Source organism: Streptopelia decaocto (genome assembly GCF_964273445.1).
Source record: "Streptopelia decaocto genome assembly, chromosome: 2".
Classification (NCBI taxonomy): Eukaryota; Metazoa; Chordata; class Aves; order Columbiformes; family Columbidae; genus Streptopelia; species Streptopelia decaocto.
In genome coordinates, this window is record NC_138655.1 from 49,287,217 (window position 1) to 49,304,979 (window position 17,763).

Genomic DNA, 17,763 nt, shown 5'->3' on the forward strand with positions numbered 1-17,763 from the left:
TCAACTCGGTGTCTTCCTTAACAAACTAAAAACGCTTTTAAAATCCCTCCGGAGCTACAACTTTCTTGTTGACTAATGACTGCTACAGATCCCAGGGACACATTGCAAAATGCCCCTCCCTGCACTCCCTCCCAAACAATCAATAATGCTTCAGACTTAAGATTGATTTTTCTAGAGATCAAGAAGCTGAGAGAACAAGCCCTTACACAGCTGAGCTTCTGTTCGCTCCTTCTCCGCCTCTGCTTGAAGTTGGCCAAAGTTGCGGTTTCGCATCTCCCTCACCATGCGTTCAGCTTCGGCCAGTTCTTTAGCAGCATCTCCCAAGGGCAAGTTGTTACCTTCTGCATTTGTACCAGCTATTTGTTCCAAAAGCACTGAAAAAAAGTGTTGTTAAAATCAAAGAGAGGATGCATTTAAGCCTATGCAAAAGACACAAATAAGTCTCTTTTCTGAAAAAGGCATGCCTATTCCTGAATTCCTTAATGAAGCAGATCTATTTTGCATTAACTGTATTAAGTTGAAAAGTGTCCCATGTCACACAACCAGAGCTAATAAGATGGCATCAGGCTTGAAATATGTCCCAAATGACCAAGTTCACAGCAACAATTTTAAGCTTCTAACTTAAAAGAGCCTATGCTAGAAGCCCAGACTGAGGTCAGATTAAAGTCAGCATAGTCAGTTTGTTGCTCTAAATGTCCCTGTGGGAAAGCTTCTCTGTCCCTATTCACTACATAGGGAAGGTAGGCCTCTAAATTACCATTATATATTAGATTTCTAATAGGAAGAGTGAATTTCACAGCTACGTCTAGATTCTGATTTATGAAGTTGCTTTCTAAGAAAACCTCTCATGTTTAGTTAAGAATATTGTAAATAAACTGAAAAGATTCCATAGAACAAAACATGCTATGGAGTTAGAAATTATTTTTACCTTGAATATTGTTAACAACTATTTGTATTCGTGAAACCAAATCCTTTCCTTTCTGATGAGTTTGGCCAAAATTATTAAATAACATCTCAGCTGCTTTGTAGTTTATTTCAGCCTAGCAAAGGAAAAAAGTGATTAGATTAAAAATATCTGGATACAGCATGCTAAAATAAGAGTCAATAGATGTGTATTTTGAAATTGATTTGGCAAGTCACCTTTTCCTGGAGAGCATTTATATCACGGTTTAGTTTAATGAATTCTGTCTCCAACTCATCTGCCTTTGAACCCTGATTATGAACAACAGAACGGTAATTGTTCAATAAGACCTGAAAAGAAGAAAAACTTCAATAAGTCACCCATAACCAGGAGACAAAAAGCAAAAGTTGACTGGATTATATCTTTACCCAAGCTAAATAAAAGCAGCATTACTGACATGAAGGCTGACCAATTGCTGCCCAAAACCTGGGCTTTTTTATCTAAGTGTAGAGAAACTGCTATTCCAACTGAAGAAAATTTTTTAGGATGAACTTTGGCAATTGGAATGTTGGGGCTTTTCAGTAATGCAGGGACATGAAGTGCTGGAAACAGACAGAGCTATAGGGAAACCTCAGAGATATATCTTTCAAGGTGAGCAGTCCTCAGAAAAATCAGAGATACTGATTTTCTTTCAGAGCATGACATGGAAACAACAGCTTTCTTTTAACAGGTGAAGCCCAGTGCTGCCAGCATCTGGTATTTAAAATCAAAAGTTGATGTGTGTTTCCTTGCAAGCTGACGAAAAGATGGCATAAGTTCCTAGGTTCAGCTCTTATCTGCTTAATCTGAAATCCAGTTTTCTGTTTATGTGCGTCTACCTTTAAGTCCTTGATGCGTGTTTCCAGATGTCTCATCTGCTCCAGTGTGTGGGTACTCGCATGGACATTTTGCAGCTGAGACTTGATCAGCAGAAGTTCATCACCTATTGTCCTCAAATCCTTCAGTAGCGTGATTACACAACTATCACAAGCTGTAGGGAGCATGAGCAAAGGAAAACAATACATATTATTGACATTTGGTGCAGAGAACATTTCACTGGGTACGTTAATAAATTAGATGTAATGGACACACACTTCAATGCCTGTCACTTGGTGCCACCTGAAGAACTAAGGCAACAACAAAGCCCACAGTAGTAAGGAGAAGTGACCCAACCCAGAAATAAGGGGGAGGCCCCATCTACATCTGGCTAGTTGACCCCTTTTATCATTTTTTCCAAGTGTTTGATTAAATGTTTGCTTTTAAAGGATTCATTACAGGACATCTCCAGTCCTCCTTAAACTCTGCCACCCTTAAAAAAATCATCAGTATACGTCTGAAGCCAGTAGACAGCAATCTAAGTGCAGTTCCATTTTATTACTTACGGTCACAATCTTCATTTGGATCCACATCTTTTGGTTCATTATTGAAACACTCTGAAATCACAAGACTGTCATCAGTAACCAAAGTTTTCTTATGGAAACACTACTATTGCATTTTTGCCCTCACTTTTTATGGTTGGCAGCCATTAAAGCATGGTGCTGCCCTTTCCCAAATCCATACCCACTCTGAACAAGCCCAGATGCCCAGAAGGCTTGGGCATGCCAAAACATTCAGCTCCCACTTATGCCTTGCTGAGTTCAACATCTTTTTCGTCCCTCAAACGAAACTGACTGTAGCTAGTTGGGTAGCAGCAGGAGGTTCTCTCACATCAAGTGTGCTGAATGTATTGCCAGAATTTGCCTAGAATAACACCACCAGGATTGTAGCCAAGGCTGTATTGTTAAAGCACTTTAACCAGGACATAGGTTGAAACCCCTTTATCTTCTTGAGCATCCATGTTCAAACCAAAAAATTCTGATTCCCCAAAGAATGTCTTACCCACAAGGAACTGAGAAATGTTTATAGACTTCCTTCATACCTGTCTCATCTTGCAAGACTGAGGGATTAATCAAGCTTGAGAGAAATCCAGAGTGTACACATGGAAGGAGGCACTGTACATAACCCAAGGCACAGCGGGTGGGCCACAGATACAGGTGGTACGCAACAGACATTGCCCTCAGACTTTCTAACAAGCTGGCACAAGTGACTGCCTGTTCAGTGTCTGTTTTGGCTCGTTTGTCTTACAAGCCCCATTACGAGAAGCTTAATGCTCTCCAGGTGCACATGAGATTGTAACATCCTGGGATTCTAACTTCTAGGAGGCAGGAAAGGAACTGGCTCCTAGAAATGAAATGCCGTCATATAGAATAGGAATCTCCCCATCTTGATGCCCAAGTTCCTTTTACAGGCTTGGTCCTACTGCCAAACTCTCATCTCCTTTTGAAAATGAAAAGGACTGTGGCATGTCTTTTCCTCTGAAGGAAAAGGATGCACTCAGGGTAGAGGCTGCTGCTATCAAAAGCCAACAAGAGTTTCCAACTGTGAGAGGTTACAGTGATGAAATTGGACCTGAACTTTAACAGCAGCATGAAACAGCCTGGAACAAACTGCCTCGATGTGCTGTTTCCTTTGGCACTTGCACATTAAATCATCAGGAAGCAAAATGGGATTGGTAGTGAGTGCTGCTGCCAAAAGGAGGCAAGTGACAAAGAACATATTTGTGAGACAATGAAGGAAATTATGCCGAAATTAACTACTTGTGCAGTTGTGCTGTTGTGGAATTCAGCTAACACCAGACACATTTCAGCTGTCGCTGTGAAGTACCAATTAAATAAAACTATTATTACAGCCTGTGCACAAACAACATCAGCCAAGAAATGGTGAAATGAGAAAGTCTGGCCAAGTGCCGAACATCATGCAGAGGAAACCTGCTAGAACATGCTGTGCTGATGATCACAGAGGATTTTATTCTTGATGTGGAGAAAGAGATGGCTGCTCAGAATATATAGTTGGAGACAAACTGAAAACTGGCTTGTTGAATTTTGCCCTACAGATTAGTTTGTCCTAGTAAACACTTGCTTCAAAAAGAAAGGCATGACAAAACATCAAACACTGCTTGGAACTGTTCCACACAAGGTATAAATATAATAAAGATGTATTACTTCACTGATGAAATATGAAATGAAAAAGTAATAGCTATTGAAAAATTGCACCAGGTGTCAACAGCAGTTCACATCACTTGCTGGTTTTCTAATTTCTGTGACCAAGCTGATCCTTGTGATCATTTGAATGCAAGTACAAACAGCAGTGCAGAAGGAAGAGTATGGAAAAGGAAGAGTATGGAAATATTAGGAGTTTTTAGCTTGACACTTCACTAGCATGTGAGGAAGAAAAGCTGCATACAGGGAAAGTAAAGTGTAATTTTATTGAGGAATGAAAATATGGGAGAATCAAGGTCCTTTTCAAGAGTAGTGGCCTATGTGTTTCTGAATATAAATTAGTATCTCAGGGACTGAGGTGAATCAAGGTAAAGACAGTCTGAGGAGTGTAGGATCAGGCCTTTTACTTAAGAATTATAATAAATAAACCAAATACATGCTAGTGGTATAAAATTCTTCTAAGGGCTTACTAGTAGTGGAGTACACATGTGACTGATACTGAGAGAGTCACAGATGTCTCAGATTGCACGATGGGGTATAGCAGGACTTATAGAACAGCCTCCTGAATCAGGTCCTAACTTCCACCATAGACACAGTTAGCTTGGGTACCTAAGATGGCAGTGCCTGATACAGACTCTGAAGATGTGAAGGGTCTGGAGCACAAGTCTGATGAGGAGCAGCTGAGGGAGCTGGGGCTGTTTAGCCTGGAGAAAAGGAGGCTGAGGGGAGACCTTATCGCTGTCTACAACTACCTGAAAGAAGGTTGTAGCATGGAGGGGGTTGGTCTCTTCTCCCAAGTAGCAAGTGATAGGACAAGAGGAAATGACCTTAAGTTGTGCCAGGAAAGGTTCAGATTGGATATTAGGAAAAAATTCTTCCCATAAAGGGTTGTCAGGCATTGGAACAGGCTGCCCAGGGCAGTGGTAGAGTCACCATCCCTGGAGGTGTTTAAAAGGCATTTAGATGAGGTTCTTAGGGACATGGTTTAGTGCTAGAGTTAGGTTATGGTTGGACTCAATGATCCTGAGGGTCTATTCCAGCCAAAATGATTCTGTGATTCTATGATAAGGTGTCCCAAATACATTTTAAAAAGGCACACTGAGACTGCTCAGTTTCATAAGTATATAACACAGACTGGCAAGATATGACTTAACCATGGCAGAAGAGGAACCATAATGCATCTGAAAACATGCCCATGAAATAGAAAAACAAAATAAAATTGTTAGTATTTATGAAAGGAAATACATGATAAAATGGCATACAAGGATGAATTCAATGACTCAGGACAGCCCTTGTTTTACTGTGGTGTTATGTTTTAAGAAAACTTACATTTTTGTTAAAAATTATCTACATTTCTTATAAGCCCAGATTTTTCCTTCAGTTCAACTTATCTAAATTCCTTCCTTCTCTGCTTCCTAGAGAGAAAACAACGCTCCCTTCCGTGCTCTAGACTCCTACGTACCTCCAGTCAGGTGGTCACAGCTAGCCAGCTGTCCATTATTATTACAATTACATTTCTGACAGTAGCCTCCATATTTTTGTGGATTTCCAAAATATCCTGGAGCACAGCTAGATAAAGAGATATAAATAACTTTTATTAAATATTTGATGCTAATTTCCCTTGACAAAAAACACCAGTTATTCTCCTGAACAAACTTTCAAGAACTTTTGATTCCATGTCTTGACTTAGACAAAAAGGGTTTCTTTTTGATTTACAGTATCCTCTGCATTATACTAAAAATATCTTTCCAAGTACTGCAGATTTTTTTTTTTTTCTAAAAATAAAAGAACTCCCACAACGCTCATGTAGGAATAATTCACTTAATCTAAAAAAATACAATGCACACAGATACATACATACATAGAGAATTTGACAAGGCCTAACCCAGCAAACCACACCATCCCACCAGAAAACGCATATTAAGGAGAATCATAGTGCAAGCACATGTGAGACATGTCAAACAGCAATGGCACTGAATGACACTGTCAGCTTTCTGCTGGGTGACACCTCCTCTTGCCATCTGCCAGCAAAGCAGTCTGTGGAAGTGATTTCTAAACATTTTATAGGCTAAATATATTGCCCCAGCTGGCTGGCTAATGTTCCTAGAAGTCACTCTGTCGTAAGATCTGTAGGGGAGGTAATGTGTGATGGTCATGGTGAGCATCATGGGCCATGGTGAGCAGCTGAGGCATAGGTAGATTGGGAAGGGAAAATCTGGCTATGATCTGCAGCTTAGATGCCAAAGGTAACAGTCTTGAAGCACAAGACAATGTGCTACTGGAGCTACTGTCTTCAGGTGAGACATCACAACTTATTGGCCTCAAGTTTCCAAACCAGGTAACACCACTCCATTGTGCTTGAATTTCCACTGGATTTGAAACTCAGTGAAATTGCTTCCTCTGCTTGCCCAAAACTGCCATGCTGTTCCTCTTGTGCTTTGCCAAACTGCTGCAATGTTCCAGCAAATGAGGTGGCTTCAGTGCTGTGTTTGTATGCTCCAGAATGATTTGGGATGAAGGGCATTGTGTTAAACGTTATGTGGCAGCTTTTGGATAACTAAGAACACTGAAGCACCATCAGGCACATTGGAGGAAATGGGAAAAGGTTTTTAACTCAAAAAGGAATGAAGGAAGTGGAGTCATTATTACCAGAACAAGTGCAGGATGAGGCAGGGCACAAGGCACTTAGGCAAAGAGGCTCACTCTTTTCTTTTTTGATTAAACTGTGTAGTCACTAAATAGCCTGTGGAGATTTGTTTACATTTCTTCAGGGAGTGTTTAGTTTTCATCTAGAATTACACTATAGCACCACTCTAGCAGCTATTCCTATAAATAAATAGTCCTTAAGCATGTGCATAGTACGCATATGTGTATGTCCATATATTACCCAACACAGACACAACCTCCTTTTATGGTGTCTCTCAAAAACCTTGATCTTGAGAAATAAGTCACTTACCGTTCACAACGAACTCCAGTATAGCCTTCTTTGCAGAGACACTGAATTTCTTCACCATTTGCCACACAGCCAGTTGCAAATCTTTGAGAAGCAGCAAAAATATTATTGTAAGCAAAGAGGTTTTACACTCTAGAGGCTAAATTAAGTTAAATTACTTTAAATTAAAAAAGGTTTTATACCACCAAATTACTTCTCAGCTAATTTAATTGCCTCTACCTAAATTGCTGTGGCTAATTATTTGAAGCTTCATATTTTTTGTATAAATTCTTCCCATAGACTAAAAAATAGTCATTTCCTGACCCTCTGGACTAAGAATAATAGTTCACTACCCAAGGAATGCCTAAAATAAACCTTAACAGTGATGCCGTAAAATAAAACAAGTCTGGGTAGCTATTTTATCTTACTAGGCAAGAATCAACAGCTTGTTTTCTTCCTGTTTAGATAGTTTTTTTTTTATTTTTTTATGGGTGGAAACATTAGAGGATATTTTTATGTAGCTAATATTGTGGGGATTTTTGGTTTGTTTTTAACCAAGGCAGAAGAGAGTTTTAGAATGCTTGTTATTTCCATTTCTTAGTCTATGAACATTTGCATAAAACAAGTCTGTGTATCAAAGACAGATTTCTGCACTACGAATCACATATAATTTGACTAGGTGGAAAATTGTCAACTCCAATAATGCCAGGTGGGATGCATTTCTTATGTCAGGAATGGTATTTACCACCCTAATGTGCAGCTATGAAACTGCACAGGTTTATGGTCTCCCTAGGTATTTCATCACTCTTAAAGCAAAAGATGACTGCAAATATGTTTGGTCAGCCTCAGGCAAACACCTGCAGAAGAGGCCAATGCTGTCAAAAACAGATCTATCAGAGTTCTCTGATAAATGAAAAACGTGCCTATTGTCTGATAGTGTAAATCTCTTACTTAAGGCTACTCAGTGTTTGCTAATGCACCTGGCAAATGCGATGTGGTGCCTTTAGTAATTTATAGGTTAGGGATTTAAAAAATCTGTATATGGTTTTATATAACATGTTTCGCCTTTCAGAACTGCCCTATGATGACAATGTGGCTAAACATACAGTGCATTTGAAATGCAATTTACTGCCCAATTTTAAAAGCCTGGCAACCTACCTTATTACATCCAATGAAATGGACTTTTTTCTAGCTCAGTAGGTTTGCTCTTCAAACAGAGCATCCACCTGAAGACTAACCATACTCTTTCAGAAATCTAGATAGGTGCTTAACAACTTCAGTGTTTTTATATTATTTTTGCATCCTATTAAATTTTCTGAATTCACATAAAAGGCTTGTTTAATTGACTCACATCTTGCATTTCACTAAACAAGAGAGATTCTGGCTATGCCCAGTAAGGGAAAAGACTTTCACCCCATATTTCTCTCTATGAAGGAGTAACTGGTGGTTTTGTACATAAGCTGCCTGGGGGTCCCCCAGGTGATGAGCAACATGTCTTTGTGGTTCAGGAACTGAGTGAGAATTGAAATACTCAGCTTAATAAAAAAGGCGATGCCATGAGGCAGAGCACCAAGTTACTGCTGGCCTAACATGCCTCAAATGGATCTTCCACTTAAATTTGAGAAAAAACTTCTTCTCAGTAAGGGTGACAGAACACTGGAACAGGCTGCCCAGGGAGGTTGTGGAGTCTCCTTCTCTGGAGACATTCAAAACCCGCCTGGACATGTTCCTGTGCGACCTCACCTAGGCGTTCCTGCTCCAGCAGGGGGATTGGACTAGATGATCTTTTGAGGTCCCTTCCAATCCCAAACATACTGTGATACTGTGATCTGATACCCCACTATGCTGGGTGATATGAAAATACGGAAAAAGATTATCCTGCAGTAGTAGCTGGGTTGTGGGTTGGTTTGTTGTTTTGTTTTGTTCTTCTTCTTCCTGTCCTTTTTACTCTTAACTACTCATGACCTTTTACTGTACCTGTTTGTATAAGGGCAAGGACACACTCGACAGGAACCTTGAGTGGCATCTCCAAAATAACCATCTTTACAGCGCTCACATTTGTCCCCAGCAGTATTATACTGACAGTTCTTTAAAAGGAAACAAGCAAGACAGTTAACAGCTTTTTACCACTCAACATGGCTTTTTAAAAAATTATAGCCAATCTACTCCGAGGATGTGTCTTTTCCTTCCACATAACTAAGCATTTCTTGCCAAACTGCCTTCATGACCAGAACAGATTGATTCCAATGATTCTCTAAACTGTAGAAAGCACAATTTGCTCACTATTGTAGAAAAGTAACAGATAAATAAGCAGCATTAAATATATATTTTAAGGAATCAAATTAGATACGTAGTTTGTTAAGCACCAGTCCATTAATGCACTCTCTATGTCATGATATTTCAATTAAAAATTACTATGTTTAAATGGAACTTCTAATTAGTGTTAAGATTCAAAATTTAAAGGCAGATGTCATTGAGAAGCATGCAATTAATTGAGCTCTTTAAAAAATCCCGTGAAATTAATAAAAAAAGTCTTTATCTTAGTAGCTTCAGATCAGAATTGAATTTCATGTACTTTCTCCAGTGTATATGTAATTTTAATTATCTGGGGTAACTGGAATAAATAATGAAAAGCAAAGGCTGGGAAAACAATTGAATCTGATATAATTGAGGCACTTTTTCAATGATAAAATTGTTGGGAATTATATCTTACTTTAGAAACAGTCCTATTCCTGGTGCTGTGCAATTGTCACAAACATTTATGCATTACAGGAAGAGGATGAACAAGTCGCTTTTGCATTACTCAAAGCAACACTAATTTAAAATAAAAGTCGTTCAAATATATTTTTGATCAGCCATAAAAACTCCATGTGACTAACACTCAAGAGACATTCATACTCCCATGTTCTACAGCTGTTTCCTTCAGTGTGCAACATAGTGATCCAGTGTCCCACAGAGTTGGGGGTATACTAATAAAGTGAAAGGTGGAAAGAGAAAGTGGGAAGTTGTCTGTAAACAATCACTGAGCAGATTGCACTCCCATTTCATGGACTTTAGTGGCTTAAGGCTATGGCTGAAGGCCCTACTACCACAGTTTGCAGCAGAGGAGCATTTTTCCCTGCAAATGAGATAGTTGTGTCTCACACATCTCCTCTCACACTCCATTCTCCAGATTTCTTCACACCCAGATTCCCTCAACCACATCAACAGCCCTTCCCTCAGCCGCTGCAGGTAGTAACCCCTAATTTGGTTTTGTTTTGGTTAAAGAATTAAATTTGTGGCTCACTTGTGAAAGGTTCTGGGAAAGAACAGGAAAAGCTCCAGTTCATGTGTGGGCCATTTAGCTAGGGAAAGCTAAAGAAATATGAAGACACTATGTGTGTAAAAAGAACCATTTTAAATGCAGCCTCTACAAAAGCTGGTGCATGTATTCCTGAAAAATCTTCATGGAAAATTCAGAAGGTTTCTGAAAAATTAATGTAAATTTTTATAATCCTGAAAAATAAATTAAACTGCAAAAAGACTAAAAGAGAGGTCTTTAAAAATAACTGCTTTGGTGTCATCTTGGAGGAACCTTTCCCAAAGTTTATCTCCTGACTTTTATTTTACTCGCTTCTCTATAGAAATTGTGGAAATTCCATATATTGCCAAAGAAAGTTTAAGATATGTCACATATAAGCCACTCTTAATGTGGCATGTTATTCCTCTTGCTACGTGGTGCCTAAGGACTGAAGAACATAACCCTGTGCTCCCAAGGCATGGTGGAATGAAGCCAGAGCAGCAACTCCCTCATGGGTCTTCCTTCAAGCTTCACAGGGCCAGAGACACCCCTGGAGTCACAGCATCTCCAGACCTCCAAGAACTGACAGCTTTGAAAGGAAAACTCTCAAGTGGCTCCATATGCACCTGGACAGCACAAGGAAGCCAGAACAGAGCATGTCAGGGCCACAACAGAAATACCTATGTACACGGGGATTACGTGACATGAAACAACTTGTCATGGGATGAGCAAGTCTTAGCGTCATGCTGCTGCTGAGAGAAACTGCCTTTCAGAAGGAAAGGCAGGGACCATGAGGACACAAAGCCTGACTTGTGGCAGAGGGCAAGCTTTCCTCTGCAGAGGAGAAGCAGTTCTTCTGTCTTCTTCATCTCCTCCTGTACCTTGTTCTCCTCCACTTTCAGCAGCGCAGCACTGCTCCCCTGTCCTTCCATCAGCACCCAGTGGGACAGGTGTTGCCTGGGCTGGCAAGGATTGCACTGCTGCCACGGAGAAAAGTGTCAGCCTGGGTTCAGCCTCAGAAAGCCTTCTCTGGAGGCTGTCACTGGAGAGACACTGACATGTGAAGGTACTGGGGTCCAGTGTTCCAGGTGAGGAGCAGGAAGAAGGAGGCCGCGTGAGCAAGATTTGCACCTCGGATATGAAACTTAACAGCTCCACATTGGGAAGCCTCCTTGTCCTCTCTGCACCAATACAGGTCTTTGTTCCATGGCTCCTCTACACAAACTTTCTTCTTGGCTCATGATGGAAATACAGGCCCTCTGGGCTTTCATTTTTCACCGCATTATCCTGGATGACTTCACTTGCCCTAAATTTTGTCCCAGGGCCAAGTGTTGATTTAGCTCTATCTATCTGAAAGTTAATCTATCTGAAAGTGAGAAGGAGAGGCTAAGGAGAATCCTAAATCACATACTTCATGAAGTAAAAGAAAAAATTGCGTTTGTTTTTGGTTTTGGTTTTTTTCCCTTTATAATTTTAATCTGAAGTAAAACGTCCTCAACTTTATAGCTCTGCAGCAGCACTTTCCTGTCATGGCCTGCCCTGCCTCTCCAAAGCAGCAGCCTGTAAGTCATCCCCCCAGAACGTGCAGAATTGGTTTATAAGTTTCCATTAAAGCAAGAGGGTTGGTGGAGACAAAGTCAGGGGAATGACATAACGCACAGGAATGCACCGCAGGCAGAACGGATGCAGCACGAACAAGGAAGAAATAACAGAGAAGACAGACCATGAAAGATGTTGGCATGGTTCTTGTTTACACAGTAAGTGAAAAATTAGTGAAGTTTTTTTAAGTGGGAACTTTTCAGAACAAACTGTTCAAAGAGGCCTAATGGATATAAGTCAGAGAAGCACAGTCGGCCAAATGTCACACTTGCGTTGTTATAAGGGCTGATCCACTCCCGGGAGGTGGCTTGGGGTTTAATATGGTATGCCAGGGAGCAAATCTGCCTCACTATACCTTCTGTAACAGCTGAAATTTCCTAATTAATCTACCATTTATCCCCTTTATCTCATCTTATTTACTCCAATATTTTTAAATTAATCTAGCTGTAAATTAAGATTAGTGGAGATTTACTGATGCTGATTGAAGAAGAGATACTGCAAAGGCTATGCTATGTGTTGGCAAACCCTAGTATATATGTATAAAACTAAGTACTGCATATGCCATGGTAAGACCTATATTCATTGTAAATAACTGCAAACACATATGTACTGTTTTCATGCCTTTTTTTGTACCATGAGCTAACAAAAATTATAGGGGAAAGAAGAAGACAAAAACAAGGACACAAATTATTCTAATTATCCACAGTTACATTAAATTTACATGTAAGTGTATGAAACTTATGTTTATTAACAGTAAAAGATACAGAGAATGAGGCATGTAAGGATCAGTTTAAGTTGCTAGGAGTTTAACAATACTGTATAGTCTATGCTGCAATAAGATAAATGTGGGTTTTTTTTCACTTAAAAAAAAATATTTCTTGAATGTTAGTATTTACTTACAATACATTTTCCAGTACCATCTTGACACCTATTTGAATTTCCATTGCAGCTGCAGGGGACACAGCGTCCAGTGAATAATCCTTTATTCTCACGATAAAATCCAAGGGCACATTCCTAGACAATAAGCAGGGAGAAGAAAAATAGTGAGTGTTGGCGGAAATAAAGTTTTACAGGTTATGGGAAGGGTATTTTGAAATTGTTTGCCATTTTGAAGCGGTAGTGAAGGTATACATTTCCTTGCAAGCTCTTCTAAGCCCTTACTGTTGAAGCCTGTATTGTTGTTTAAATCATAAGTATTTTAACGCAGTGAATAGCAATGAATGGAGCTGAAAAAGTTTCATCTGAACCCTGGGCTCTATACGTTGTGGTAGTGGGGATTTCATCATTTTGACTCTAACCTCTGTGCAAAATACATTTCCTGTGGCTATGTACAAAGGTGTGGAATATGATTTTTAAACCACAGAAAAAGATTTGGATATAGATTCACACTACAGTGTTCTCAAAGAAGAACACATGGAAATCTCACATATTAGCTAGTGGTTAAGTAAAACCTTGATATTAATTTAATTACACTGTGTTCTTTGGAAATACTTCTAATGAGATCTCTTTTACATGAATTCATCATGACTTCCACAACAACTCTACCTGGAGCTATACAAAGCTATGGTTAGACAGAGGTAGGTGATCTTACGAAACACACAGAGCGGTCTAATTCTAAGTACAAGCTTGTCCAAGAGATCTGGGAAGCATGAGAAGAATGTTCAGCTCTTGAGAGCACAGGAGCAGGAGCACAGCCTGTCATATCAAAGTCAGGTTTAAATAGAGAGCTGAACCAGAGGAATGTTATGAATGAAGCAAGAGACATGAAGTTGTCAGCGTAAACCAGGAAGGTAGTAACTAATATGTTAAAACCATGTTCTTCTTTGGCTTGGGCAGGGAAAGTGCAGGGGTAGGGAAAGTACAAGCAATTCTTGCTGGGCAGGCAGACTTTCCATGTACAGACCAATTAAAAAAATTCATGCCCACCTTCCCTGCTCAATACCCTCCTCCTGGCACACCAACCACACCAAAAATGGCTGGACATAAATCTGTCCTTTCTACTCCTAGTTCCTTTTGACTAGTAACTATGCTGGTGTGGTGCAAGGAAGATCAGCAGCTGTATGAAAGGGGGGAGAAGGCTGTGCTCCCCACGAAACCAACACTTTCCAGGTTCCTGCCTCCAGCAACGTACTTCTGCACTGCACCTATAACTCACCTCTACCTCACCGTTAGGGGTGGCCCCAATGACATTCAGAAAAAAAGTGACAGATGAGCTTTAAAGCCATAAATCTTTTCTCATAGTAATTGCACCACCAAGACCGATGAGACTAATATGAAGAGCAAAAGGTTTGCAGGACGGTGTCTCGAAACATGTTCCAGCGATGTGAGGTGTAAGTATTTATGCAGGGACAGGATTAATGAATGAATTTATCCAAAAAAAAAAAAAAAAAAAAAAAATCACCTCTCCCAAAGCAGATCCCAAAAGGAATATTGAGTTATTGCTGTTTAAACAACAGTTGCTAGCAGCACCTTTGCCTTCTTTACATGTGGGATAAATTAAATTAAAAAAAAAAAAAACAGAAAACTAGTATCATCAAGAGTTTTTAATACTGAATTCAGTGTGAGCAAGGACTGAATTTCGATTAGGCACTTGGAACCCTTTAGATACATTTTTCAAATGGTGAATAAGTTCCCTGAACAACAGGGAGCCAATATCCACAGCTTCTGAAGGAAACAGGGCCTGAAATACATTAAACAGCATGACTAAGTAAAATATAGGCTCTACTGCATGCAAATTTTATTTGCTGAAAGTCTCTTTTGGAGAGCAAAATGAGTCACTTATTTTAAAAATACATCCAAATGCATTTGGAAAAAGTCTGTGCAGCTTTTTGTTTTTCTATTTATGCTGTCTTTAAAACAACACATTTGGAGTACGTGGGCACTTTGTTTTTGAAGCAGCGTTCGTGATACTGACAAATTATTCCAGATGAAGATAAAGCTCTAGGCACTTTAAAATGCTTTGGAGTTCAGGCTGACTGTTTTCAAGTAAACAGCAATTTAAAAGCAACTTCTAGCACACACTTTTGTTAGCAAATTACTTTGAGATATAAGATTAGCCTGCTTATTACTTTTATATTAAGTAATGTATAAGTTGTTATCAAATTACTTCATTTAAAAACAAAGAAAAAAAGGACATACAAGAGGAAGGGAAAATGAACAAATTACCTGTCTCAGGTAAAAATCCCTTTGAACTTGTTGCTGCTGACTCCCCTCCTGCAGGTGAGGATACCATAGCCTCTGTTGCATATCTTGTGCTAAACAACGCCCCAGGGCTACTAACGTGACAGCCAGCCATCCTACATTCCTTGGCCTCCACGCTTGGGCCATCGCTTTCCTTTAGCTCCGCTGCAAACATACGCTGCTCTCCTGTTGGCGCTCGCTCGTTCTCTTATACTCACCCTTCTTCTCCAGCTTCTGACTCAGATTAATGAGGCGCTGCGCTGCGATGGGCCCCACCTTTAAACTTTATCCATGAGTCAAGTTGTACAGCACACATTACCGTTCCTGAGGTTAACAAGTAACCCCGCAGTTCCTGTAGCTCAATATATACCTAAGTCGGGGTGTGGCAGGCATCACCTCCACCCCACCTAAGGCAGTCAGACAGAGCCTGGTGATTAGAGCAGTAAATCACTGCCTGAGTAATGCTGCATAAACATACGGGGCTTATGAACTACCCAGGTGAGTGTCTTGATCACTTCCTTTCGTTATGTATTTCTACCAGGTTATACAAAAAAAACCCCAACAATTTAGTTTATTGAGGCAGTCTGTTGAAAGCAATGGAATGGCAGGAGGAATTTCAGTCAATGCTCATCAATTTGTTTGTGGCACAGAACATCAAATGTATGAAAAAACCCCACATTTCTAGAAATACTTCCAAAATGGTATCTGACAGAGGATGAAGAGCTGCCCTAAGCAGCGCATACACACATGAGGCATAAGCCAGCCATAAAAGTTGTTTTGGTCAGTCTCTCTGCAGCTGCTCCAGTCTAGAAATTAGTCTTTCATTCTCATTTCAAAAATGTTTGCAAGGTTAGTACAGCAATTGCTGCTTTATAGTAAGCCTCAACCATTTTCTGAGAGAATAATTCCTCATATTTTGTGCACTTTGTACACTGCTTATCTCTCCTGTATTTTATTCTGCTGCTTTGGGTGATTACACGTGGGAACAGTCAAGCTCTAAACTAAGCAAAGTGACAACCAAAAGAATTACAGCTATAGGACCAGCATCAGGGACGAGATATACAACTGTAGCTAGGATTTCACCATTCTTCAGGTAATAGTGTTACTTTATAATGTTTACATTATCTTTCATAAAAATATCTCCAAATATTTTTTTTGCAAATATGTTAACTTCAGCTTTCAAACATTTTCCTATAAACTAAGAAAGTATCCAGAATTGTCTATGTCCAGGTTACTTCCCTTAGACCCTGCTAAAATAAGGAACACCAGGAATCTTCACTGTGTAGAGTCTCACAGACTGTGATCAAGTCAATTTGACCTTCTCTGCATTAAAGTAAGTACCAACCAAGATTATTCAGCCCGTCACAGGGCGTCACAGGAGAATCCCTCGTTATAGTGCCGTACACATACAAAATGACATTCACAGCTCCACAAAAGCAATCACGAGTTGAATAACCCTACAGTGCTTCTTAGACAGTGAAAGTATTTGAGCCATTGAAAGTGGCTTACAAGAAGCATGTTTAATTACTTTAATAACCAGCCCGTTCTTCTAACTAAACCAGTGTGAACAGCTGTAGGCAAGACAGAAGATAATGGTACAGGATGGAGACAAATGCTTCCTACCTGACATGAGTCACCAGCATACTCCGGAGGGCAGGAACATCTCTCTACGCTGTAGGCAACACTGCCGCTTCCCATGCTGGTGGCTTCTTCCAGCCCAACCTCACCAAGGGTTAATCGCTGAGTCTCCGTGAAGTAAAGGCCTCTGATGTGTAAACCATCTAGTCGAGACAGGATTATCATCAGTTCTTCTCTGGATACAAGGTTATTGCTGCTGGCATGCCTGAAGTTTCCCTGCACATTAAGGGCACAAAATGAGCACAACCCAGCTGCTTCTTTTTTAAGAGGATCTGCAAAGAAGACAGGATGACAGGAAAAAGGGAGAAAAAAGAAGCGTGGAACAGACTCCTATAGTGCCAAGTGGTGTGGGGTGAAACAGAGGTCAGGAAAATAAATATAATGAATGTGAACACAGCAATAATTATCATTAAAAGGGGTGTAACCTATACCTTGCAAGCTATGTACAGCTTTGAGGTATCAAAAAGTGAAGAAGCATATAGGTTCTTCTTCAGTCATCCAAATTTCTTTGAGGTATCACCCACCAAACCACAAAACAGTGCAGGAAAATGCTTTTATTTTTAAGAGTAAGTGAAGTCCTACAAATCTAACCTTTGAGGTCTGCCTTCACATGCTTTCTTGCTACTAATAGACACAGCATTACTGAAAATGAAATCTGGCATGAAGAAACATTTTAATTTTTGCCTACACATGAGACGGAAATAACCTGGTTTGAATTTCTGAGCACAGATTTAAGGTAGGAATGATCCCTGCTCAATTCAGCTACCTAAATGCTGGACACCCATTCAAGACTAGGTACCTAGATACCAAGAAAAACAGATAACAGTTAATTCCATCCCTATTAAGTACATGTCTGGGGCTGCAATGAATCATCTTCCATTGATGACTGATTCCAGTATTACTCCACTGGCCCTGGAGGGAGTGCTACGGGCTAGATTGGACAAGATGCCTGACTTAAAGGTGCTAAAATTAAGTGGCATGAACAAGAACCCAGGTTCAATGTGGCACTAAAGAGAGAAAATAAAGTTTTTATTTAAGATCTGCAGCATTAAATTTTATATTCATTAACATTATCAGGTATTTGGCATTTCTGCACATAGTACCTGCATGTTTTATGTGTCACTGGGAAGAAAAGCGAAGGTTATTCTATTTTTGT

At 39.9% G+C, this 17,763-nt stretch overlaps 1 protein-coding gene across 1 annotated transcript in view; it reads right to left on the reverse strand.

Moving 5' to 3' along the window:
• LAMA3 (laminin subunit alpha 3) overlaps positions 1–17,763 on the reverse strand; it is a gene marked incomplete at its 5' end in the record, with an annotated part of 116,258 nt that overhangs the window by 24,679 nt on the left and 73,816 nt on the right. The window contains 10 exons of the mRNA XM_082043886.1: positions 207–374; positions 929–1,040; positions 1,141–1,251; positions 1,780–1,931; positions 2,323–2,373; positions 5,441–5,547; positions 6,935–7,015; positions 8,888–8,997; positions 12,690–12,803; positions 16,593–16,823. Coding sequence (XP_081900012.1) covers positions 207–374; positions 929–1,040; positions 1,141–1,251; positions 1,780–1,931; positions 2,323–2,373; positions 5,441–5,547; positions 6,935–7,015; positions 8,888–8,997; positions 12,690–12,803; positions 16,593–16,823 — 1,237 coding nt within the window. The remainder of the gene's footprint in view (positions 1–206; positions 375–928; positions 1,041–1,140; positions 1,252–1,779; positions 1,932–2,322; positions 2,374–5,440; positions 5,548–6,934; positions 7,016–8,887; positions 8,998–12,689; positions 12,804–16,592; positions 16,824–17,763) is intronic.